General features: G+C 38.9%; 2 protein-coding genes across 2 annotated transcripts; both read left to right on the plus strand.

Annotated features, from left to right (window-relative positions):
* The first annotated feature begins 1426 nt into the window (after window positions 1-1426).
* LOC145696553 (uncharacterized) lies at window positions 1427-2704 on the plus strand. Its single transcript, XM_081773615.1, has 3 exons — window positions 1427-1517; window positions 1559-2338; window positions 2385-2704. Exons 1-3 carry the CDS (start codon window positions 1440-1442, stop codon window positions 2487-2489), a joined length of 963 nt encoding a protein of 320 aa, XP_081629741.1. The 5' UTR covers window positions 1427-1439; the 3' UTR covers window positions 2490-2704.
* A 5687-nt stretch (window positions 2705-8391) lies between these two features.
* Window positions 8392-24527, plus strand: LOC145696536 (uncharacterized). The gene is made up of 7 exons (XM_081773594.1): window positions 8392-8587; window positions 18278-18392; window positions 20157-20331; window positions 23105-23206; window positions 23777-23851; window positions 23902-23952; window positions 24102-24527. Exons 1-7 carry the CDS (start codon window positions 8508-8510, stop codon window positions 24518-24520), a joined length of 1017 nt encoding a protein of 338 aa, XP_081629720.1. The 5' UTR covers window positions 8392-8507; the 3' UTR covers window positions 24521-24527.
* Window positions 24528-24807: the final 280 nt, after the last annotated feature.

The raw sequence follows: 24807 nt of genomic DNA on the forward strand, positions 1-24807 counted from the left end.
CGATCTCAAAACTCTGAAGATTTTTTTCTCCAGCTGGTTGATCTCCTCTCTACGTAAACTAAAAAAGCCTAAGATAGAAGTTCTACAGTAGTGCAAGTTTTACCCGGTAAGTCGAGGCGATCGCCGCTGCCGTCTGATAATCATTCGTCGAGCCATCTCATCAAATTCGAAAAAAATGAGAGTAGGAATAAAACGAAGAAAAACGCTGTTTGTTGGCGCTTTTGACGCTCTTCTTGAGAAATTGAGATCCAAGCTGAAAAATCCTGGAAGCGGATCTTGTCAAAAGGCATAATTTCCGCATGTTTCTTGGAGTTTGAAAAGTCTTGATCAGTTATGATTTGAGACATTTTACTCAGAATTTTACTGAGCAGGAAAAAATGTGACGTATTTTCAGTCTCAGCATTTCTCATTGGCGTAAGACTTAGACGATTATTTCAGCGAATTTCAAGAATTTCAATCGATAGCGCTCAATTTTCTCGCCATTTTGGGCACTTGGTCCTAGCGAGGGCTAGACTTAATTCAATGGTGAAATGAATGGGGGTGCTCAATCAAATGGACTAGAAAACGAATTGAGAAAAGAAATTTTAGAGAAAGAAAAGAGGTCATTAACACCATTATTCGGAATCGGTAATTCAAATTATCAGAATCAATATTTCTTTATAATGATCTGACGCAGGAGTCGGCAATCTGTGTCGAAAGCCTGAGTCAGGGTCCTGAAAAAATATTAATAAAATTTCCATTTCCACAAAAAAAGTGATTTTCCAAGACCCTGACTCAGGTTTTCTGCAAAGCTTTCCGAGCCCAGATCTGACTGTAACTTCTAACTTAGGTCATTACTTCGGTCCAGACAAAGCAAAAGGCTACGGGGGACCAAGAAGTGCACATAAAGCTGCTGAAGTTGAAAGAATATTGAAGCTAGCTTCATTTGGGCAGCGCGAAGTCAATCTGAAATTCTTCTCCAGTGAGAACGTAACAGCTGAATTTGAGGAATGGAAATTGAAGCATCAAACATGGCGGTCGGCTTCGTATTTGCACGAAAATTTGGGAGGAGATGATGTTCATTGGATCTTGTCTATCAAAAGCCCAGGTAAGTTTGAACGGAGAGTCGAATTCATCTGAAAATAAGTTGTGCCTGGAAGATTTAGAGCAGATGTCGATGAAATAGGCTCTGGCAGCGGAACTGTCTATGCATCCGCAAGAGGCCTGGAAAGTGTCCGCGATGGAGATTGGCACAAGGTCAAATTCAGAAAAACCGGAAAAGGAAGCTACATTCGCTGGAATATCACTTTTCTTACCTAAATCTACCTTCATTATTAGATTACTGTAAAATACAATACTGGGAAAAACGTCATATGTCAACTTTTTGTCTTGGGAAAAAGCCTTCTGCTAGCAGGCAGGAAAATTTTAATTGAAAAAAGAGCGACAGTTCAATTTTTCTAATGTTGCGACTCGGACTTTTTGCACTCGCCGCCGCTGAGGAGCCTTCCGTCAGAGCCGGCTGGCAAGATGGATTCAAGGTAAGCGACTTCGCAAGAGAAATCGATTAAAAAAATTCAAGGCCTATGCCACCACTGTTATGAAGGACACCACTGGTCTTTGCGACACCTTGACCAAGTGCGTCGGATCGATGGAAAACTACTTCCGAAAGTACATCCAGGACGATTACACCAACACTTACGTCACTGTGGGCTGGTGCGCTGAGCCAGAGGACAACAAGCCCGACATCAACGGCAACGTCTGGTGGTACGATGGATGGGATGATCCAGCCAACGGCGGCTCTGACAAGCCTTACTACGTCGTCGACGCCAACTGGGGCAACGTCAAGGCCTGCAACGGCAAGGGTATGATCATGCGAGGAATCGAGGTCGACAACTCCATTTCGATCTACGCCAACCCCGACTACTACCATACAAAGTGGGACATCTCCCACGAGCAGCCCATGTTCGACTACTCTCCCCACCCAGGATGCTGCAACCCAAGCGAGAACCGATGCTGCAGCGGCAAGCAGTCTTGCAACTCTTGCAACGGCTCCACTTGCAACTGGAACGGTCAGCTCGTTACCGACTTCACCAGCTATTGCCAGAAGGGCAACCCATGTGGAAAGGCCGATGTCATGCAACAGATGTGGTACAGAGACGTCAAGGACCAGCTCAAGCAGAACCCACACATTGCGATGACCATGTGCGACAAGGTCGGCGGTAACGGACTTGGATGGAACGACTACCCAACCATGCACGATCCAGCCTTCGATCCCTCTGTTGATGGACTCATTGCCGCTGCTCTTTTCGAGCCCTTGGACAACGCCAACAACATCCGAGAGCATGTTGAATGGGACAAGGTACTATTTTCTTATCCTCATTCAAACCCAAACCCTCTCTTTTCAGGCCCCCAAGGAAGGACCCGGCTCCGACCTCGGCGATGGAGATGGCTGGGAACCATTCAAGTTCTCCCAGTGCTGCTCTACTGTCGTTATCGCTCCCGCCATCTAAGTCGACCACCCGTCGATTTTGACTTTTTCTCTTCAAGAGTATCGTCAGGTCTTTTTGGCTCTTTATAAAAGCCCTGACTTCACTCGTTGAAAACCACACTGCTCAAGAATTAATTCTCTAATTCTTGTGTTCTGTAAATATGTGTACATCAGCAAAACTCCTTTTATTTCCTGTCAGTCAGTCAATTCTTTCAATAAATTTTCTTGCATATCAAACTCAATCAAACTGAAAGTCGTAATACAGACATATGAAAATTAGCGCCAGAAGCGACATTTAATGTTCCCCACAACATGTCACTTCGTCATGCTGCGGTGGTCTTGACATTTCCTGACCATCTTGCAAGGTTCCTTCAGCCAGCAACGTTCATTTTAAACGTTTTTTTCTTCATTTTTTGGGTTTTTTAAGAGAAAAATGAAGAAAATTATAAAAGAATTTTTTCGATAAGAGAGAATAGAATCGAAGAAAAAATGGCCTCGAGGCTTGAAGGTAGCAAAATTTTTCACCCTGAAAATTTCATCTTTTAGCTCGGTTGGAGGAAATAAGGGAAATAGGGCTGAAAATGTCGGAAAGATTGCGGCTTCAAGAGAGAGCTTTGGATCAGAGGAATTCAGGTCTTCTGAAATTTGCGAAAGTAAATCGGTCGAATACGATAGCAACGAGGACTGACAAAGGTAGGAGAGATAATTTGATGTTTTTAGATTTGAAGAAGAAAGGAAAGTTGGAGAGCTTCGAGTCTGGGTTTTTTGAAGACATAGAAGAGAATAGGGAATTGGTTTTCAAACAGCATATGAAGTAAACTCGAAACTACCTTAATTTTAATCGCCAAAGCAAAAATTCATACAGATACTACAACTTGGTATCATTTTTTTCAAACTTATGGTCCTGAGATTTCTTTCACAAAAGCAGAAAACTATGAGAATTCTCATTGATTCTACAGAACCCATTTTGAAATAGATATTTCTGCTTCTTTAAAACGAATACGAGTTAAACCAGTTAAAAAGCCTCCGAACATCAATCCGAAAATGCCTGACACAACTCAATTTCGATCAAAACCTCAAGCCCAAACGAAGAAAAACACTCGCCCCAAAACCTTTATTTACCCTTGAAATATAACGACACTCTGACATAACAGCATTTTCTTACCGGAAGGCGACTCAATCTGACCGGTTGGGATTTCCGGCTTCTGGTCGCCTTTAGCGACAAATATTTACTTTCCCGACAAGCGGCGCAAATTCCATCACGTCGTCAGTCCAAATTGCGTTCCAGATGCTCTTTCAAGAATTATTCAAGAACGCAAAAAATTAAGGATTTTTTCCCACGACCGGTCTTTTTTAAATTGAACAGCGAAGATAATTTTCGCTCTGGAAATTTCGCCTTTGATTGGAACATGAACGTGCGGTTGTCGAGGCGATCGAGCGCAAAAAATTTGCATCACGAGATCATCTTTTCATCGATTTTTTCTCATAAAACTTTATTAAAATTTTTGATCAATAATTTTTCAAAACAATCAAGATCGGATTTTCTGCCTGGAAAGAAGGCGAAGTTCCCAAAGATTTGTTCCTGAAGACCAAGACTTGTCACAAACATAAAGAACTCCTGCTCCTATTCATTCTAAAAAGCCACCATTTTCTGAGAAAACATCAAACCTCTTGTGCCGGTCGCGATTATGGAAGAGAAAATTCGGATTCGAAGCAAGATGAACTCGCGTCGCTTCCATTGTCCATCCCAATCGCCGATTTCACCGCATCAAGTCTTCGTTTTAACTCTTCTTTTTCTTTGACTTCCTTCTCCGACTTTTGCTTTTCCAGTTCCAGCTGATTCTCCTTCTCGGCCAGCTCCTTCATCAGCGCCGTTATTTTCTTTGACTTTTCGTCTGGCTCCATCAAATACTAGAAAACGGAAAAGAGAAAGAAGCGCTTACTGTCATTGAGTCAACAAGGTGAAGATTCAGCATTTGCTCCAGATCGATGATTCGCCCAGACTGTGTTTTATGTTGCTTAAGGACCCCCCGTCAACAATTTTCCTCAATAAATCGAAAATTTCAAAACAGCCATATTCTGGCTTTTGAGTGTGCCTGGAAGCTTAATTTATCATAAAAACTTGTAAGGACCACTTTTTGGCCAATAAAAATCTAAAATTTAAGGTAAAATTGGGACTTTTTCGTCATTTTTCGTCAAAAAGTCCAATTTTCAAACGCGATTTTGAGGGTGAAGGAGTCGAGATAGACCCCCAAAACATGAGGGGGTCAAAATTTTGAAATTCTGAAAATAGATTTTTCGAAAATTGTTGACGGGGGGGGGGTCCTTAAGATTCTTTTTTTGCTAATTGTCAAAAGAACCGTACCTTTGCCATATCGTGGATCAGCTTTTTATTTTCCGTAGCGAACTTTTCAGATTTTTTCTCCTCGTGCCTCAGCATTTCTTGCGCCATTTGGCTTTTCGACTGAATATTCGACGAAATATTAAAAGTGCTCAAGCTTATTTACCTGAGCTGCTCTGCCTTGTCGGATGATTTGCTGGCTGGAAACCACAAGATCTCGGTTACTTTTCTTGTACTCTTCAATTGTTTGTTTTTGAATCTTGTTTTCATGGCTTAATCGGTTGTTTTGCTTCACAAGCTCTAAATTAATCCGGAGAAGTTCCTCCTTCGACAATTCATCGCTCATTGTCTCTCTGCAGCCATAAATCTTTTCTCTGCCTTATGGCAAGTACTTTCCCTTATCAAACAAATAAAGAACACGATCATTGCCATGTTATTTGTAAAGCCGGTTTTCCCTTTTCTCTCATGAAAATTCCTGACCTTTTACTAGTTCCTAGGAAAAAGACTGAGTGAATGTCGGAAACTAACAGTTTTCCCTTTATTTTTACATTTAAGAAGAGTTCAAATTTCGGGAATATCTCGCATTCGCTTGTGAAACGAATCCAGATCATTTGGTTGTTGATCTTGATGCTCTTAAAGATAATTAAGGACCCCCCCGTCATGTTTGACGATTTTTAGGAATTGATTCTCTGAGTTCTGAGGATCATTTTTCTCTATTGTCGTAAAATTCTATTTCGACTTTTTGACCCTCAAAATCGACTTTGAAAATCATGATTTTCGGGCTTTTTTAGCTAAATTTGCCCATTTTACGGCCGATCACCAACCTTCAAACACTTTTTCTTTAGTGAAACCCTTAAGATATCATCATAAACTTGATGCGGTGCCCTCAACAAGGGTCTCAGCTAAATTTTTAACATAAAAAAATTTTGATCAGTTAAGGTGATCACAATGATATCACTGTTTGAAAAATATTTTCACTTTAACTTATCGTTGCGACACCCTTAAGAGGCCTATAAGCTTGTTTTCCTTCTGGTGCCCTAGAGCAACTATCGGGCTACAAAATAATTCAAAAATATTTCAAAAATCTTAAGGGGATCAACCCGAAAACCGTGTTTGAAAAAGTCATTATCAGATGACGGAGGGGTCCTTAAGCCCAAAACTCTCGATATTTTAAATTTTACCAAGGCGGCCGAGCATTTGGAGAAGCTTCTTATCAGCGCTGATGGCGGACGTTTCTGCGAAAAAGGCGAAAAATAAGGGCAAAAGATTCATTCTCTAAGAAGTGCGCTCGATTTTAAACAAATGCGATATATATAAAGCTCGAATTGACATCTTACCGATATAGAAGGATTTAACAGCCGATATGAATAATCAGTGTTAATGCAAAAGTGCATCCAAGTCTGTCTGACAGAACGAACAGTACTGTGCGATAATAATACTGTTTCTGTTGGAGAAAAAATGTGAGAACTTGTTTCAACTTTTTTATATTCAAGAAAATGTAAAAAAAGAGAAAAAATTTGAAATATAAAATTTACATAAGTTTTCATTTCTGTAATTGTTTTCATAAAAAAGTCGTTCGGAAGCTGCAGTGGAAGGAAGTGAGCAAATGGTAAGCACCGCAGTGATCCGCTGCCGCAGCCGCGCAGAGGCCACCCTTCTCAAAATGTTGTTCTTTCTGAACGAGCTCAGCCGCCGTAGATCTCCCGGCTTGCTATCCTAGAATCATAATATTTTCAATTTTTTTTAACAATTTTCAGGGCTTTCAAAAGAATAAAAAATATTGAAAAAAAATTTTCGGCTCAAAAATAGCAAACTTATAAGTTTTTTAAAACTTCTATTTCAAAGCGTGTTTTGATTGAAAACATAAATCACCTGTAAAGTAAGAAAATGTGTGGTACCCGACGTGAGCTGTTTGCGGCTTGTCTTGTGGAGAAAGAGGAGACGAGCTGAGGACAGCCGCATCCAAAGCTTCAAACTCTCAGGTTCCCACTTTGAACGCGGCCCAATCTTTTTTTCCAAATGGCGGGTGATATTCATAACTGCTAATTATTTTGGATTTCATTGATAATTTTCGACTGAAAAATAGATTTTTAGCTGAAAAATTGAATTTCTCTCGGTAAAAACAATTTATGGAAGTGATTTTATGAATCAGGGTTTTGATTGGCCGGTAGGCCAAATAGAGCAATCTTATTGGTTATCCGAAATTGCACTTCAATAAATTGGTTTTCACCCTTTTTCTCCGGATTTCGACCTGAAAAACAGTGTTTTTGTCAAAATTTTTTGAGTTTCGAAAAATTTTTGTAAGATCAAAATAAATAATTGTCGATAATAAATTGACTGTAAGATATATTTACAGCTATTCAAATTGCTCATCAAAAAGCCCGAAACTGAGGATTCTGCGGCAATGCGCACATCAAGGGTCTCAAAAGCGCGTCAAAAAATCCAGCTTAGCTGAGCGCACTGGCGTTTGAAGCTCTCCTCCCGCAGAGGTGAAAATAAAACGAAACTAAAAATCCGCCTGAATTAGCGCGCATCTGACCGAGCAACGTCCTAAATTGCGCTAAGAGCGGTGGCTAATCTCGTTGACTTGTGGAGTGTCAATTTTGGGAAGTGCAATCATACTGTTTTTAAATAATATTCAAACTGTTAGAAATAGCAATTTTTGTTTGAACATGTTTTCGGCATGTTTTCACGATGTTCACGTTTTTATTAATTATTAAAACGATTTTCTTGTTTGTTTTTGATAGTGAGCCGATTACGATTGATCATAGTGAAATCATCTTCAGAGTTAGGGTTAGGGTTGAAGTTAGGGCTGGGCGAGATAGGGTTAACCCTAAAATATTTTTAGGGTTAGGGTTTGACGAGTTTTTGAACCAGATTAACGAAGTCTTGGGTTTGGGTTGAGGTTATGGTTAGGGTAAGAAAATTAGACGAAAATTCATCGTTTTCTGAATTGATTGTTTTTGAAAATTCGTTAAATCCTTTTCCTTAGATTTATTTATTTGGAAATCTCGGCAGGACTAGGCTACGAGAATCTTGAAAACTTGACAAATAAGATGAATTTTTCTTCGAAAAATCTCAACTCTATGAACATTCAGATTGCAACTGGCGGAAATTCAAGCCGAAGTTAACATATTGACACCCTTAATTGAAATTGCCAAAAGAAAATTCAAACCTTTATTCAAGGCTTGGTTTGACTTTCCATTGGGAATATCAAATAAGGGCATCAGTATGTTCACCACGGTCCATGGTGGAAAAATCCTGATCCTAAGGATCAGATCATTATCCCCTGTCTAAACTGCTAAATCTCATCCTTTCGCTCTAAGAGATGATCGATTCCTAGATACAAATGCCTTTTTTGAAAACGAATTGAATGACAATTATTTGTAATCAATATTTCCTTTCGCTTGACCCCAGTTTACCCGTACTCTTCAACCCTCTTTTCCGCTTTTCCCACGGCTCAATCCGCGCGGCGCTGAAAGAAAAGCGCGCGCTCAGAGTCTTCGAACGATGGCGCGCCTGAGCTGCCGAGGTTCAGCGCTTCTTTGCGGACTCCTCCGCGACGAGAAAATTGAAGGAAAATTTGAAAAATCTGTAATTGTAGTTATTAATTAAAACAAGAGAAACTTTTGTTAATAAAATTATTTCGGAAAAACCAGAGAGATCGTTAAAAACGAAGAAAAAAAAGAAGAATATCAAATGAAGATTTCGCTGCTTTTTGGAGTCGTCTTTGGCTCAGTGCAAATTGAGCCTCTTTATTGGAATACGACTAATCCAGTGTAAGTTTTTCAAGATGAAATTTTGATTTTTTTTTATTGCAAAAATTATATTTATTATCAATTCAGAAGGCTTTTCCCTTATTTTTTGTAAAATTTTAAATTAAAAATTGCTTTTTAAAAATTTTTTTTCAATAAAATTTATGATTTTTATGCAAAATGTTGAAGTCTGAACGAAATAATATGCTGCAAAAAAGTTCTAGCGCTCCCGTTTCCTTTGTAAAAATCGTTTATTTTTGCTTTCGCCCATACACTGTGCCCTTCCCTTAACAAAAATACTTCATTTTTTCTTTCGTAATTTATTTTCATTCTTCACTAGAATATTAAGGGACCTGGGCGAGCAGCGCGGAGCCAAACTTCACGGGCTCGTAGCTTATCTTAGAAGTAAGATTTTTAAGAATTTCTTTTTGCAAATCATATCTACAAACATTCAGCTTTCTCTACCTTTTTTCAGAATTTCTCTATCATTACCGGTTGATGAACTAGAGAGAAAAAGAGAAGAGCAACTTCAAAAGGCATCAAGTCCTGCAAACTAAATTTTATCTTCCTGAAACTAGCACCATTGAAAAGCCCGTTTAATTCTGCACAGATTCCACCTAATGCGCAAATACGGGACAGTACCTATTGGCGATAGAGGCTTGATAAACAAGATAACTGAGCGCGCACTCAGCGGGAATCATGTCCCGGAAGGCCAAAATAGCTTCATCAGAGCGTCCTACTGCGCCGCGACCAGCTGAGCGCGCTAAGTAACTTTGTTTATTTGGCGTTACTTGGCGATAAGTACGTATTTAGCTTTGCGCATTAGGTGGAATCTGTGCAGAATTAAACGGGCTTTTTAATGGTGCTAGTTTCAGGAAGATAAAATTTAGTTTGCAGGACTTGATGCCTTTTGAAGTTGCTCTTCTCTTTTTCTCTCTAGTTCATCAACCGGTAATGATAGAAAAATTCTGAAAATAGGTAGAGAAAGCTGAATGTTTGCAGATATGATTTGCAAAAAGAAATTCTTAAAAATCTCACTTCTAAGATAAGCTGCGAGCCCGTGAAGTTCGGCTCCGCGCTGCTCGCCCAGGTCCCTTAAAGAAGCTCCCTTTTCTTCCATTTTCTCCAATTTCCGCTTGAGCAAAACCAAACAAGCAGGAAAAAAGGGGATGAAACAGCCGCCCCATGTCACTTTTTCCACATGATTACCCTCGATTCTAGCGCTTGAAAGATGTGAGTGTGTGTAAGCGCCTTAATTTATTTTCTTTTTCTTTTGTGAAAAAAGGAGGAACATGTTTCCATTTGGCCGGCTGCAGGAGGCGCTTTAGTGGTGTTTGTTTTGAAGATAACATAAACTTCCGACTTATCGCTGTGCCGGACATCCACTTGCACCAAATGAAAAATGATTCGTTATGGGAAGGAAAGAAAGAAGGTTTGGCCATTTTAGAAGCAATCGAAAATTGTGGCAGAAAAGCTTTTCTAAATGTTCAATCAGAGCTTTTGATTGGCTAAGAGTGATTTCTACAGATAGATCATGATATGGGGTCTTGGAAGGTGAGGAGTCCAAATATGCAGGTGGTATCACCTCGTTGTCTCGGGACCGTGCAGATGCGAGCAAGTGCGGCGGATCAATAGCGTAAACTGCCCTGTATCTCAGATAAAATCAACATCCGGTACCCCCCTTAGAGAGATAATTTGACGTAAACTGGACATTTGGATAATTTATTTCGACGATGAAATACAAAAATGTACGAGATTTTGATAAATACACAATGATAGATGAAAATGACTTTTGCGGAGCAAAATCGGGACCTCAATATTTTTTGTGCTCATCTTGTAGCGCAGGTTCTGAGGAGTCGAATGGTACGATTTTTATGGTCCAAAGCTTTGAAAAATATCCGATTCTAGCGCTTCAAGAACCTGAAAATGGCAAGTTTTGACGCCCTGTATCTCCAAAAATCTTCGGAAAAAGTATGGAGATATGGGTATCATTCGAAAGCCCAGCCAAAATTGTGGTTGCGCAGTTGGTGCGCAAGAGAAAACGACGAAAAAAAATTTTTACTAAAAAGTTCACGCTTAAAAATATATTCTTTTGCTTCGAATTTTCGGCTGCAAAACGAGTGCGCAACCACAGTTTGAGCTGGGCTTTCGAATGGTACCATAATCTCCAAACTTTTTTCGAAAATTTTCGGAGATAGAGGGCGTCAAAGGATTTTTTCTTTAGGGGAGCCTATGACGTCATTTATGATGACTCAGACCGTCAAAACTATATGAATCGACTCCTCAGGAGTCGCTCTTTCAGATGAGCACAAGAAACATGGGGGGTAGAATTTTGTTCCGAAAAACTCATTTTCATGTATCCAATGAATATGAATTTGTACAAATTATAATCCGCAATAAGACTGATTCAAACTGGACGATTGGCTCATCTGGAGAGCCTAATTGATGGCAAATTTCTCGGATATTTCTAGGAGATCATTATAAAAAGGATCTTTTAAATTGAATTGACCTTCGTTGGCAATCTTCAGGCTGATTCGAAATTTCCTCAAACCAACAACAAAGTGCGCATTGATCCGCAGAGCCTTTCTAATGCCCGACAAGTATTTGTATACAAGCCAATAAAAAGCCCTTTCGAACAAATTCGTTATATCTTGATCCATCTGTATAAATCCTTTTCGCCAAAACTTGATTTTTGGCAGCGAAAATGTCGCGAATCTTTGATTTTCGAGGTCGAAATTCGGACAAACGCCACTCAAGAACTTTTGACTCTAATCCCTCTTCTCTTCCCCTCCCTAAAGTCACTTCTTCGCGTGACATTTTTTCTTCGAAAGAAATCACAAAAATTGATTATAAGACAATAAAGATTTAGTGGCTAAAAATGGCACCTGTCTAATTATTATACAAGGATGATCAATCTCGCTCAAAATGGCGATTAATTTTGATTAGCTCGTGAAGGTCGCCATTCTCATCCCTCTGCTGGGAATTGCGACACAGCTGACCTTTTTTGGCCACGCGTCTTACAGTCTTGATCTTACAGTAAGTCTGTCAATATCCACTTCAGAAGATGGCTGAATTAGTAATGAACGAGTGTCTTTCCGGGCGATGAATTATTAGCGCAAACTCGTGTCTCAAATCATTTTTCTTTTGCGAACAATTTGCGACAACTCCTTATTTTGCTGTCCAAATCAGTCATTTTTGGGTCTCCTGAAAACACGGTTTTTGGTTATTTTTGATTGAAGAAACATCTGCTCCTTTCCGCTCTATTTTAAGGGTGTTAGGTATGTTAGAAACTTTCTATGATCTTTCAAGATTAATTTTTTACTGAGTGACACCCTTAATTTTTATCAAAAGAGGGTATTATTCTATTGAGTTTATCATGATGAGAGCCTTAATTTTAGGGATTTCACCCTTATTTGATTAAAAATAAGGGTGTCAATCAATGGAAAATTCACCCTTAAAATTAAGGCTCTCATCGTGATAAACTCGAAAAATCACATCTTCCACTAAGATAATAAAAGAGGGGAATAATTGTTTACATTTAACCCAAAACAACCGGTTCCTATAATTCTCGGTTGTATAATTTTTACCACTTTCGTATTCCTCCTCATTCATTTCCCAGGCTTTTCCTTTTCAGCCACCATAAAATTCGCCCTAAAAAGATGCCCACGTGAGACAATAAAAAAAAGGGTTTCCGCTCGATTGCGCTGAACGGAATTGATTCCTCCAGCTAAGAATAACATTTCCGGAAGAAGAGTGAGTGTTAAGCCACTCTTGGCCGCGAAAAGAAGAGTTTTCCCAGCTTTTGAAAGGAAAGAAAAAAGACAATGGGGTTGAAATGGAGCTTGAAAAGGGGGATTTGGACGACAGATGGGAGGGATTAGGATCAATTTCTTGCTCTTTTCGGAAGAATTTTTGATAGAAAATAATATATTTTTATTGGCTGTAAGTTTTTTTCGAGCATTTGAAGAAGATTTTCAACATTTTGTCATCTAATAAAATCCTTAAAAATCATTGAAAAACTAAAATTCTGGTGTTTCGAATCAAAAAATAAAAACATTGAAAAATGCACTGGAAATTTTAAGCAGGAAGGAAATATTCCGTTTAACCCCTTTTCTGCATATTTAACCGGTTATGCGAAAAAAAGAGCCAGAATCTCTTACCCCGTTTACTGTTTGACTAAGTGCGCGAGGCTTACTTTTGCTCACATAACCACTCTTTTTTCGCTGAAACTCCGAAATTCAGAAAATCACGTGAAAAAAAGCGCCGTGAATATATTTTTTTTCGAAAGACCATCCCCAGCTGGGTGATCGATTGAAAACTCGGTGGGAGAGGATACTTGAATCGAATTTTGTCGAAATTTAAATGCGCCTAAGCCGAAGGCCCACGACAGGGGCAATCGCCAGGGGATGATCCAGTGTCATCAGAGGATTACTCAATTTCAATTTCAACCCTTCTTTTTTTGCTAATTTTATTGATTTGCCCTTTTCTTTGCCTATTCAAATTGAGTTTTTCTCAAGGTCAAGTCTTGACAGAAAAACATTTCTATTTATTAATTGGTCCTAAGGGTGTCATCGTCAATTTTGATAAATCTTTAAAGGAGTTGATACCCTTAAGAAAGATCCAAAGCAGTTTTAAAGTCAAAAGTCATATTTTCTTCATTCATGAATTTAAGGGCGTCACTATCATATTCGATCAAATTTTTAATGATGTGATACCCTTAATCGAAGTGTAAGAGTTTTAAAAGAACAGGATTATTAATGATTTAGAGAGAAAAAAAGCATTGTTTTCCGGATTTTTTTGATTAAAATTTCGAACCGCGAAATCGTTGTTCTCGTCGAATACATATCAGCTCATCCCATTTCTCTCGAATCGGCGGGCGACCGCAAACTTTTGTACGCGGGGCAGGAATCTATCACCTGCTGTCTTGAACGGGCTCAGCCCCGGTACACATGTTTAACTTTCTCCGCTAAGAGCATTTACATTTATTGAGCGGGCTTCTTATTTCCAGATAAAAGATAAAGAAAACGAGTTCAACTATCTCATTTTCCCTTTCTTTTCAATCTCAAATCGCCTTTCAAAAAACACAACGGGAAGGAATTTCTCTAGAATTTCCTCCTTCCCTTTTTTCTTCCCAAAATCTTCCCATGGCCATCTCAAAAATTCCGCCTTCTCCTTCCCTTCTGTACCTATACATTGAGCTTCTTACCAGTAGTCCAAAAAAAGCAAGTCAAAAATCAAGCCACTCGAAAAACGAGATCTTCTTCTTGATCCAGTAATCGGTACCTCTGGCGCTTTCCGCCTTTCATCCCCCCAATTGAAGGGCTTCGAGGAAGCTGGAAACTAAGAGGCGCGAAATTCTTTTTTTGGACGAGCGAGAAATTCTTGTATTTTCATGCATTTCCGTACTAAGAGGTAGTTTTTGAAAGAGTTCAACAAAGTCATGTTATCCTGACTCTCGGCTCGGCAACCTGTGTAGAAAACCTGAGTCAGGGTCTGAAAAATCTTTTATCAAAAGCTGCTTCGGAGACCCTGACTCAGGTTTTCTACACAGGTTGTCGAACCAAGCTATAAATCTGGTATCCTTAACCTGGGCTCAGAAATCTGTGTAGAAAACCTGAGTCAGAGTCTCCAAAGCAGCTTTTGATAAATGATTTTTCAGACCCTGACTCAGGTTTTCTACACAGGTTGCCGAGCACGCCCTAAACATGGTATCCTAAACCTGGGCTCAGAAACCTGTCTAAGAAACATGAGTCAGGGTCTTAAAAATCGTTTATCAAAAGCCATTTCGAAGACCCTGACTCAGGTTTCCTACGCAGGTTCTCGAGCCCCGCTCTTACCCGCTGAATCAGGAGGGCTAACCCTAACCCTAGAAGTACAGTCAACTGCTAGCAATGATAGCCTACTATCATTTACAGTCATTCGCCGTTTTTGTTGTCTATTTTGAGTTCTGGTTTGAGCTTGTGCCAAGGATCGAAAGCCGTTCATTTTGCGGTCAATTAGGACCTATTTGACCGCGGTTGTGATCTTATATAAAAGAGAGAGAAGCGCTGCCTTGTTGTCTATATACAGTATGCTTGAATATGTAAAACGTGAGCTAAAATGCGGCGAGGCGCGTGTTGACAAATTTTTGGGAAAATTGTTTTGAGTAGTGTGAGATATTCACGAGCAAAATGCTTTACAAAGGTGCTAATTTACGCGAAACACCGAGCTGTCTTCACGCTTGTCGCAAGAATTCAACACCGGAGGAAGATGTTTCTCCTCTTACTGTATTTTAGAAGGGTCATTAGATCGGTTAGAAATTCTAGTGACAATTGCCCTTCTTTTGATGGTGCTATTGATGGACTTTCCGGAAAACTGATTGCGCTTGAATTCCTCCAAAGAAAAGACAATTAATTCGGAAATGTAGTGGGAGATTTGTTTAGCGTAAATAGCGTCCCAATTGAGTGAATTCAGCGTAGATGACGAGAGCTGGGTTTGTTTCAAAACAGTTCCAATTTTTCGCGTTATCTGGGCGCTTTGCGGCGGCGACCAGACCTAGCCCTAAAAAGAAAAATTGATGATAACACTTTGCAGGGCACTTAGGGGAGATATTTCAAATGTATATTTTTTCAAGGCGGTTTCCTGGTAACTCCAGGAATCGAGCCAAATTATCCAAATAATTCGTAGCAATTGACTGAAGAATCTTTTTAATTTTTATTAAAAAAACGACGAAATAGATGTTTATGCTTTTTTATCTTTTTTGATTCTTCTTTCCGTTTTTAAAATAAACAGGTTAAAACAAAAAACGAAACAGTACTTTGAAATTCATCTCAAAATATTGCTTCTTCTTCTGCTTAGCAGCTTCATTTTATGACTGTATTTCAGAATGATCAATTTCTCTCCCCATCCTACTTTTATATCCAGTTTCTTAATTGCTTCCAGCTGAGAGATTCCGAAAACCTTCCGCTTTTTTAATCATGAAATCTGCAGATGAAGCGGTTCTTCTTCTGATGCTTATCTTTTGCCCCATCAAAAGGCTCTGAAATATAGCCGCGTAGCGGCTTTTCTTCAACCAAAGCCGCGGAGCAGCTTCGCCTCAATATCATACTGAGACAATCAAATAAGTTCTACTGAACCAACTTTTAAAATAACGATTATTGGAGCCTGACTCAGGTTTTTAACACTTGTTTACAAACAAGGATCAAAAAATTAAGGGTGTCACAATGAAAAATTTGTAAAAAAAAATCATTAAAAAAAATTCTTTATTGATCCTCTAGAAATTGAGAAGCTGTAGTTACTTCTTCTTGCATAAACTTTTCGAGCCGAAAATAATTACTGAAAATAATCATCGCTTATTTTTGTTATTCCCCGCCGAGATGATTATTTAATGATAATCCTCCGTTTCCGTCAATTTTACGTTACGTGCGCTGGGAGAAAAAGATTTGTTGTCGGTTGAATCAGGGCGGCTCATAAATCATCGCAAATCGCATTACGCTTTTTGCATCATTCCAAATGACGCCCGAATTTTAGAAACGGCATTTTTGACCTCACAGGTGGAAAATTACAAATTGGGATCGAAATCAAGGAGATATAAATTTCATCGAGTTGCGTTGGTCAAAATAGGGCAAAAAAAAAGTTCAAATATCAAATATTTCCAGGGAAAAATCCCTTTTTTCATTTCATGATTCATTTTCGCTAGAATATTGATTGAAATGGCGGCTGAAAATCAAGAAGCCGCTTGCGGCTTCGAGACTAAAAAAAGTTCTAGCCGCGCGAAGCGCGGCTATTTCTTGTAAATTGACTCGAAGCCGCAAGCGGCTTCTCGATTTTAAGCCGCCATTTGGATCAAAATTCTAGCGAACATAGATTTTTAAAATGAAAATCGTGATAATCAATAAAATAGCATTTCCTCTCAGCAGAAAGAGAGCGCTTTGAAGATGCTCAAATCTGAATAAAACAAAAATATTAAGAAGAGAGCTCAATCAAAATTGATTCAAGTCAATTTGATTAGAGAGTGAGTCCTTAAAAATCCTCAACATGTGACGGAGAGCATAAGTGGTTCAGGGACGCGATATCAATTTTTAAAGACAACTTTTTGACTGATTTGATTATTAAAGTTAAAAGCACAAAGAGGGGCCGCGGAATAAAAATATATATTTTTCGCGGCCTGAAGAAAAGTGGCCAAAAAAGGGCTCTTGGCTTTTTTGCTGCTCGTTTTAATGATAAGAGTTTGATAAGTACTGGTCGATTTTCGTTTTAGAAGTGTGTCTAAAGTCAGAAAATTGAAATTATGCGCCCGTTGGTTATCGCACTCAAGTGACCACAATCAGTTGTAAAATCACAGGAAGCAGGCAATTTGCGGCATCAGCGTACTCCTATATAGATCCACCATTTTACGAAAAAGGAGACCGCTACGAATTTTTTTCTTATCAAAAAATGGGCAATAATGAAAGCGAAAAATTAACCTCTTGACCTCAACTTTTGATTTATCCAATCCGCTTCTGGAAAGCCAAGCTTAGCTCAAAAAAGCTAATGTGAATTTGAGACGGCTCAGATCATGAGCCAGGGCGGTTAATTTTTAGCTCGCTCAATTCAATTTGAGCCAGCTCAAAAAACTTTTCCAGAGCGGGCTCAACTTTAGCTGAACGGGCTCGAAATCAATCTGAGCCAGCTCAAATCATTTTTAAGACCAAGTTGAGCCGGCTCAGATCAATTTTGAGCCCGCTCAGCTGAATTTGAGCCCGCTTTAGTAAAGTTTTTTTGAGCTCAAGTATATTTGAGTCGGCTGTCAATAATCTGAGCAAGCTCAAATCATTTTGAGCCGTCTCAGAGTATTTGAGCTTCATTTTTCGTTCTCTTTTGAACATGAATTTTTCGAGTCGAGGCGAAAAATATCGGTAAATTCTTTGGAAGGGATTAGGGGATGATTTGTAAGTGGACATATCATTTTCCAGAGTCTTAACGAGTGGCCGTCCACTCGAGTTCACTTCAAAGGAAAGTTTGTTTTTGCTCGAGCATCGTTCATCCCTTCTTCGAGGGGCGAAACTTTATCGCACGTCGAGTACCCGATCTAGTGCTCACTAATGGCCAAAAATCCGGCCCAAATAGAAATTTTAATTTTTTGAAATTTAATTTTCGAAATTTCTTGCAAGGAAAACAACCGAAAACAGCAAGAGCAGCTCAGCAGTTGTGATCTTACTGTAAATAATTAACACTGTTTGAAAAGCTTAGAGATTACAATGCATAATTGATCGAACTGTCGGACCAGGGTCGACCATTTAGTCAGATTAAAAGCATTACTGTAGTTAAATATTCACAACTGAATACTAAACTTTTCATCAATTTTTCAACTTGTGACGCGCTGGTCTTACTGTAATTATTTTCCTACTACAATCATTCTAGCTATTACTGTCAAATAAGCTTGTTTTTTGGACAAAAACACAAAAAAATCAATGGTTTTTACAATTTTAAAACAAGAATTTTGCCATTTTCTTCGATTTTTCTTCATAAAATTTAAAAAAATTAAAAAATTAAAATAAATATTGAAATTAAATCGCCTTTATACAGTAATTTTGAGAATTTCGGATTTTTCTTTCATAAAAATACAAGATTTATCGAATTTTTTTTCTTAAAAAAATATTTTTTTATGGTTTTTTTTTGTTAAATCGCTGAATAAAGATTGATTTGGTGAATTATCAACATATTTTTTATATTTTTATTAATCCAATATTTCAGCTTCGACAATGCGTCGTCATCAAAATCCGGCCTCTCGGTCCGCGTCGGCGAGAAAATGGACATCTACTGTCCCCTGGCGCAGCACGCCGAAGTTAACGATCTGCTCTTCATGAAAGTAAGAAAGAAAAATTAATAACGCTCGAGACGAAGTTTTGAAAGAACATTTATAATGAAATTAACAGGACAGAAAATCAATGATTGACTTGGCAATTATTGAAAAAGCGCCATATGGGGTCGGTCGTTTTTTGCTATGACGAGTTGGATAGTTGTGGAGAGGAGATTATTTTGAGATGATCTGTAATAACACTTGTAAAAGAAAGTGGCGAGTTCTCACCAGAAACGCGCTTGGATCATCCCTCCGACTAAGTGCCACCTTCTACAAGTGAAATTACAATCCAACACCTTCAACTCGAAAATTACAGAAGCGCTTTTTCGTAACGTAGCAGTTTTTTTCACGTTTTTCTCACAATATCTAACGTGGAATACAATCATTTTACTGATTGGCGTGAGGAAATGTCCTTTTATCAGCCCTGCCAGTCATTTTTATGTCAAAAAAATATGGTCCGAGAAAGATTCGATTGAACATAAATACCAGGTAGCAAAAAAAGGATGATTTGTCGCTGTTTACGAATAATTATTTCGTGTTTTTAGGCTCACCATATATCTAACTGTATGCATTCTGTCAAGAGAATACTGGTTCTTCTAATTGAGAAAATAAGAGCAAGAAAAATACTAATGAAAATCAACTATTTTTTCAAAAAAATATAAAAAGTATGATTGAATACCGACCAAAAGCGCTTTTTTGATCAAATATTTTCTAGAAAAAAAACAAGCAAACACCAGAAGCTCCAATGAAAACATACACGTAGATCATAAAAAATTTGATGACTATTCGGAAAGTAGCCTAAAATAAGCAGCAACTTATATATGCCTAAGATAGCTATATGCCTAACATATTATATATTTTAAATAAACTTTTAAACTAACCGAAAACCACTGATTCAAAAAAAAATGCAAACGTGAAAAACGGGCGATGCCTGTTTTCCGGCGTAAAAAGGGGATTATTCATCAGGGTGGAACATGCACCTGTCCCCTGATTTGGCTTTTGCTGCATGTCGAACGAAAATGCAAACCGAGTTACGCCGCCTCGGAACTACCAACTCAATTTATTTTTCTTTGAGCGGAATTCAGAATTCGCGAGTTGAATACTAACAACAGCCGCAAAAATTTGCTTTTCTTGTTATTAAGTTTTCGCGAAAAGTAAAAAAAAGCTTTTTTTACTGTCAAATTTGGACATTTGAAAATTTGCAAAATCGAAAAAATGCAAGTGTTTCTAAAAAGGAGGGATGACCCGCCGAGGGCTTATCCGGTCGGCGGCACGTTTTTCTGTGTCGTAGACAAACACTCCTTTCCGCAAAACGCTAAATTATGCGCACAGATTAAGGGGGTACAGTTCACGCGTTGATCGCCTTTTCAAATTTTCAAGAGGTCAAAAGCTTTTTCTTGACATATTCTTTTTCCTTAAGGGGTTAGCCTCTTAAAAAGCTATAAAGTCGACCCTCATTTCTTTAGAGAAAAACATAGTGACACCCTTATTTTTCCTCTAAAAGTGGTTTGAATCATTTTTAGCATTCTTACAGGAGAAAATAAGGGTATCACCATGATAATTTTTTTCATAAATATGCTTTATTTAATGAACTTTTTGATGAGTCTCTTTCAGTAATTATAACAGTAAAAATTCATAAAACGCATAACAAAGCCCAAAAAGCTCATTCGTTTAAAAATACTTACAAGATGTAGAAATTGATGTCCCGCTATTATTAGAAAAATCTAATTACCCCTCCTCTCGCTCCACCCACGTCACCATCTTTTTTTTCAGGTTTTTCTCGTCTCCGCCGAAGATGTCAAATACTGCCGCCAAGTGACCTCTTCTAGCCGCTTGTTTTCCTGTCTGACTCCTGAGCGAGAACGAAAGCACACGCTACTGTTTCAAGAAATCAACCCGAACCCCTTTTCGCCCGTGTTTTCGCGGGGAAGCGATTACTTCCTTATTTGTAAGTACTTTTCAAGTGTCTTGTTTGAAAGTTATGCGGGAAGCAGTTGCGCGACTTAGGCAGATCTGGCTAGAGTTTAAGGGTGTTTGGAGGGCTAAGGATATACATTTCATACATCATATACTCATGGCTTTTGTTGCAAATATTCGAATCAAAAATATCTCTATTATTTGATCAAACTAAGACCGTACTCTCGCAACATAAAACGACTTCCATGATATTTCATCAAATTATTTTGCCAACTACATAATCGAATAAAAAATGTCTAAAGAGTGTATTTATACGAGCGAGCACGATTTAGAACAGTTGCCTTTTTCCGAGCAAATAAATCCACCTAGCCGCGCTCAATTACTCGTCCTTTTCTATTCAATTTGGACGGCACAACAGCTCTAGAAAAGGTTACTTTCCCAAACGAATTACACGTCGAATTTTGAGCACCTGGGCTTGTTCCGACTGTAAATAAGGGTTTCGAATTTTATTTTCAGTAAAGACGGAGAATGCTTGCAGCTGTAAACTCTTTGTTACAGTTAGGGCATTTTCCATACATAGCACGAGAACCTACGCGATATCCAAGGGTTTTTTCTATGCAATTCTTTCCAAATCTGTGTCCGCATACTTTCAAACAGCTCTGAATATGGTCGTTTGTATTGTATTCTTCCATGCAAATTGGACAGACGTCTAACTCATGGATTGAAAATGAATTAAGTTTTCCACACTTCATTTTCCGAATATCCTCAACTTCTTTCTTCAAATTGATTATTTCGATGCTCAAATTCTTCAATCGTGTCTTTTGTTCTTTCATAACAAGCTCTTTCATTTTTATTCTTTGAACAAGAGCTTCGTATTTTGACTTCAAAGGTCGCATTTCTTCCTCACACTGTTGCCTTTCTTCTTCTAGCGACACTAGATCTTTTTGGATCGACTCTATTTCTCGCTCAACGAGGGGCATCTCGCTGTTCTTCGCTTCCACTGCAGTCAATTTATAACTTATTTTTTCTTCTGTTTCCTTTTTAAAATTTTGAAAATCTTGGTTGATTTTTTCAAAAGTTTTTTCATAAATATCTCCCATCTTTCTCTCAAGAAGGTGCGATTTAAAGAGTGGCCTGCAAAAAAAAGACTCTAAAATGTAAAAGTTATTGCTTTAAAATGCTTTTGCAAATATATTTTTCACAGTTTTTTTGACTAAAAAACCCGATTTTGACACCTGATTTTATATTCTCTGTAATTAACCCTCTGCTACGTAAGGTTCACAAAAAATCCCGCCCGTTTAACCAGTCATTAACCCCTCATGACGCAGCCGCGGGTCTCCCCCGAAAAAAAGCGCTAGAAGTTGAACTGTGCCTCTCCTCGGAGATGTCATTAGTGAATCCATTTGGGATTCCTCGGAAGTGTCTAAACGACCTTCTCGCGCTCGGCGATGCTAGAATCGCCAAAACGGAGATTACACGACGCTCGGCAAAGGTCGCGCCCGGATCAGCCGACTCGCCGAGAGCTGTGGCCACAAGCTGCGCGAACTTTTGTGTTGGAACACTCTTTCGACTCGAAAAGTACTTTTTTGGGTAACTCGATTTCTGACTCATAATCAAATGCAGCACCAATTTTTGGGAGGTGTCTGGAACCGACAAAAAATTTCGTCAGATTTTGCGTGGTAATTTTTAACCAATCAGAAGCCTGGACTCAACAAACCGGCCAATCAGAAGCCGAGTAGCCGCCAACGCAAAATTTGTCGAAATTTTTTGTCGGTTCCAGACACCAACCCCCAATTTTGGGGTTTTCGAGCCTCTTAAAACCTTATTTTGGACCGAATTTTTATTTGATTAAAATCAAGATCGAACATCACTCTCACTAAAAAAAATATGCCCCGCGCATGCGTGTAATTATGTTACGCACGTTACAAGAACTTCTCAAGCTCTATATCTTGCAAGACGCAAATGAGCAAGCTATTTACCAGCAAGCATGAATATCTCTCGTTTTTCTATATCCACAACAATCGCTGTATTGTGCAAATATCTTTCGAAATGTAAAGTTAGAAAGTTTTGTCGAAAAATGAAACGATTCTAGCGAAGCGTAATTTCGAATTCGACTGATTTGAGTTGTTTCATCAACAAAGATAAAAAAAGTAGAAAAAGAAAAAAACTAAAATGATAATTTTTCAATTCTGCATTTTCAATTCATTTGCTATTTGCTATTTGAGTTCATTTGGACATGAGAACTCGAAGATAGCGGCAAGGAATGTTCTCAATCAGGGATAAGATAAACAGGGGAAATGAAGAGGGAGGAGGTGTCAATACTCGAGTTGAGCACTTGATGGAATTGATCGAGACAAGTGCTCGAGCGGAAATGACAGTTCCGAATCAAGTGCGCGAGTTGCATCGATGACGAGATCTTCTCTCGAAAAAGGGCTGTTGCTTAACTTTTTCAATTACAAAATTTTCTCCCTCGCCATTTTTTCCGAAATATTAGTTGGTCATTTCTATTTCGGCGAAATCAATCGCCCTGAATTGTCGTGAATGCGCGATAGTGCCACCGGGCGGATGGGAAAGACAAATTCGTTTAGCTGCGAGACAAACAAGACCATGTCAAAGATAGCCTTTTAGTTTGACAGTTGCCTCTTGATCGGCAATTTTACAGCGCTTCCGTGAGCCCCGGTTATGCTCCTTTTTCGTTGAAAAATCGAGGATTCTGATTGGCCAAGAGCCTTTTTTGAGCAATTTGATTCGTCCGAAAAAAATCATAATAATTTCATTGAATCAAAATTTATTCAATTTTCTAGCGCTATCTGGCTACTCAAAAGAAGACCTGGAGCGGCAATCCCTCTCATCGTGCGACTCAAAACAGCTCCGGATGAAAATCTCAGTCGGCCTCGACTCAGCAGGTAAGGAACAGCCTGATAAGAAAACCTGCTCCTGCTGTGCTAAATATTTTTTATCGCTCAACAAGCAGGCGCGATTAAGCCACATCAACTCGTTCAACTAACCGAAGGAGTTGTGTTGATGGTTTTTGAAAATAACGCATAACGCGACTGTTGCTCACGTTTTTTCGAAAAAAATTTTCCAAAATCATGAAATCTCATTATTTCGAAATTCAACCAAAAAAGCATTTTTTCGATTCTTGTGTATTGAAAACTATTCCGAATCCGTCGGAACCAACTCACTCAGTTCAAAATGCCACATTCTCTCCAAAAAGCGCATTTCAGGTCACATGTTCGATCCAACCTTTTGGTCCGACCTTTCGAGTCGCAAATTCGATTTATTCCTTTTACTTCCGGCCCGTTCCGTATTTCGAGACGCGACTGCGAAATTTTGATGTCGATTTTTGATAAGAAGAAACTTGAGTCAGGTTTTGAAGAAAATTTATGAAATTTTCATAAAGCCGCGTAGCGGCTTTTTTATAAACGAATTTACGCTTGAAAATGGATCAGATAAGATTTTTACGTTTCTTTTAGAAGAAGAGACAGTGCGCATGGAGAGCAGCCGCAGTCGCGTCAGATCACTTTCCAAATCTCAAGTGGCCTCCATAGGTAAGCAGATTTTTCTCTCAAGAAACCAAAACTCTGACGTTTCTTTTTAGATGAATTGATTGAGTTGGAAAAAGATGAAGTTGAACTCGTCAAAACAACAGGTAAAAAATCGAAAATAAGGAGAAAAAAACAACTCGAAAATCGAGTAAAAATTAAAAATCAGCATAATTTTGGCACTTTTTGAGCCGAAATCGACATTTTCCCTCCGAAAGAAGTTTTTTGATCATGACAATCATCGAAAACTCTTCAGGTTTTACTATTGGAATCGTCATCGGCGCCCTGACCGTCATCCTCCTCATCATCCTCTTCATCTTCGGCTATCGCTGGCACTCCCGCCGCGGCGACATCACCAAGGCCCTCTACATCCCCAAACCCCGCCCCGCCTCCTCCCAAGTCCATTTGACCCTCGTCCCGGCCGGCTCTCACTATCCTTACGAAAACGGCCGCCTCGCTTCGAACCAGCCCCGACCGCTTTCGACGCTTTATCAACCTGGTCTTGGACAATCAGTTTTGCACCCAATCGGCACTCCCATTGGAAAAGTACCAATCACGAAGGAGAGTCAAGAAGGAACTTACAGTAGCACTGGCGATGGCAGTCTTGGCGAAACTTCTTGCGGATCCGATTTGACCTATTTGGAGCCGGCTCATGGCGGAGTTGTTGAAGTGTAGATTCGAATGAATTTAATGAAGAATCGACTTTTTTATTTTATTATTAAAAAAATCTTCAAATCTACCTCAACTTCTTCCCAAAAAACCCGAAGCTTCTCTAATAAAAAAAATTGGAAGATCGTCAAAATGCTGCCTTTACTACTATCACTATTTACCAATTTAAAATGTAAATAAATATCAGAAAACACTATTTTTCGTGATCTTCGTCGTGATTTCCTTCTTTCCAGTGCAGTTTCCAAGCCATTTCGACAAGGGCCATGTGTTGCTGAGCTTTTAAATGCTGCTCG

The sequence above is a fragment of the Oikopleura dioica genome, chromosome 1, assembly GCF_907165135.1.
Source record: "Oikopleura dioica chromosome 1, OKI2018_I68_1.0, whole genome shotgun sequence".
In the NCBI taxonomy this organism is placed as follows: domain Eukaryota; kingdom Metazoa; phylum Chordata; class Appendicularia; order Copelata; family Oikopleuridae; genus Oikopleura; species Oikopleura dioica.

What these genes read in the sequence shown, in the direction of transcription:
- LOC145696553 (XM_081773615.1), top strand. Translation starts at nt 1,440, where the DNA reads ATGTTGCGACTCGGACTTTTTGCACTCGCCGCCGCTGAGGAGCCTTCC. An exon ending in GCTGGCAAGATGGATTCAAG is followed by an intron (nt 1,518 to 1,558) that starts GTAAGCGACTTC and finishes AAAAAATTCAAG; the next exon opens with GCCTATGCCACCACTGTTAT. An exon ending in AGCATGTTGAATGGGACAAG is followed by an intron (nt 2,339 to 2,384) that starts GTACTATTTTCT and finishes CTCTCTTTTCAG; the next exon opens with GCCCCCAAGGAAGGACCCGG.
- LOC145696536 (XM_081773594.1), top strand. Translation starts at nt 8,508, where the DNA reads ATGAAGATTTCGCTGCTTTTTGGAGTCGTCTTTGGCTCAGTGCAAATT. An exon ending in AAGCGATTACTTCCTTATTT is followed by an intron (nt 20,332 to 23,104) that starts GTAAGTACTTTT and finishes TCAATTTTCTAG; the next exon opens with CGCTATCTGGCTACTCAAAA. An exon ending in AGTCGGCCTCGACTCAGCAG is followed by an intron (nt 23,207 to 23,776) that starts GTAAGGAACAGC and finishes CGTTTCTTTTAG; the next exon opens with AAGAAGAGACAGTGCGCATG.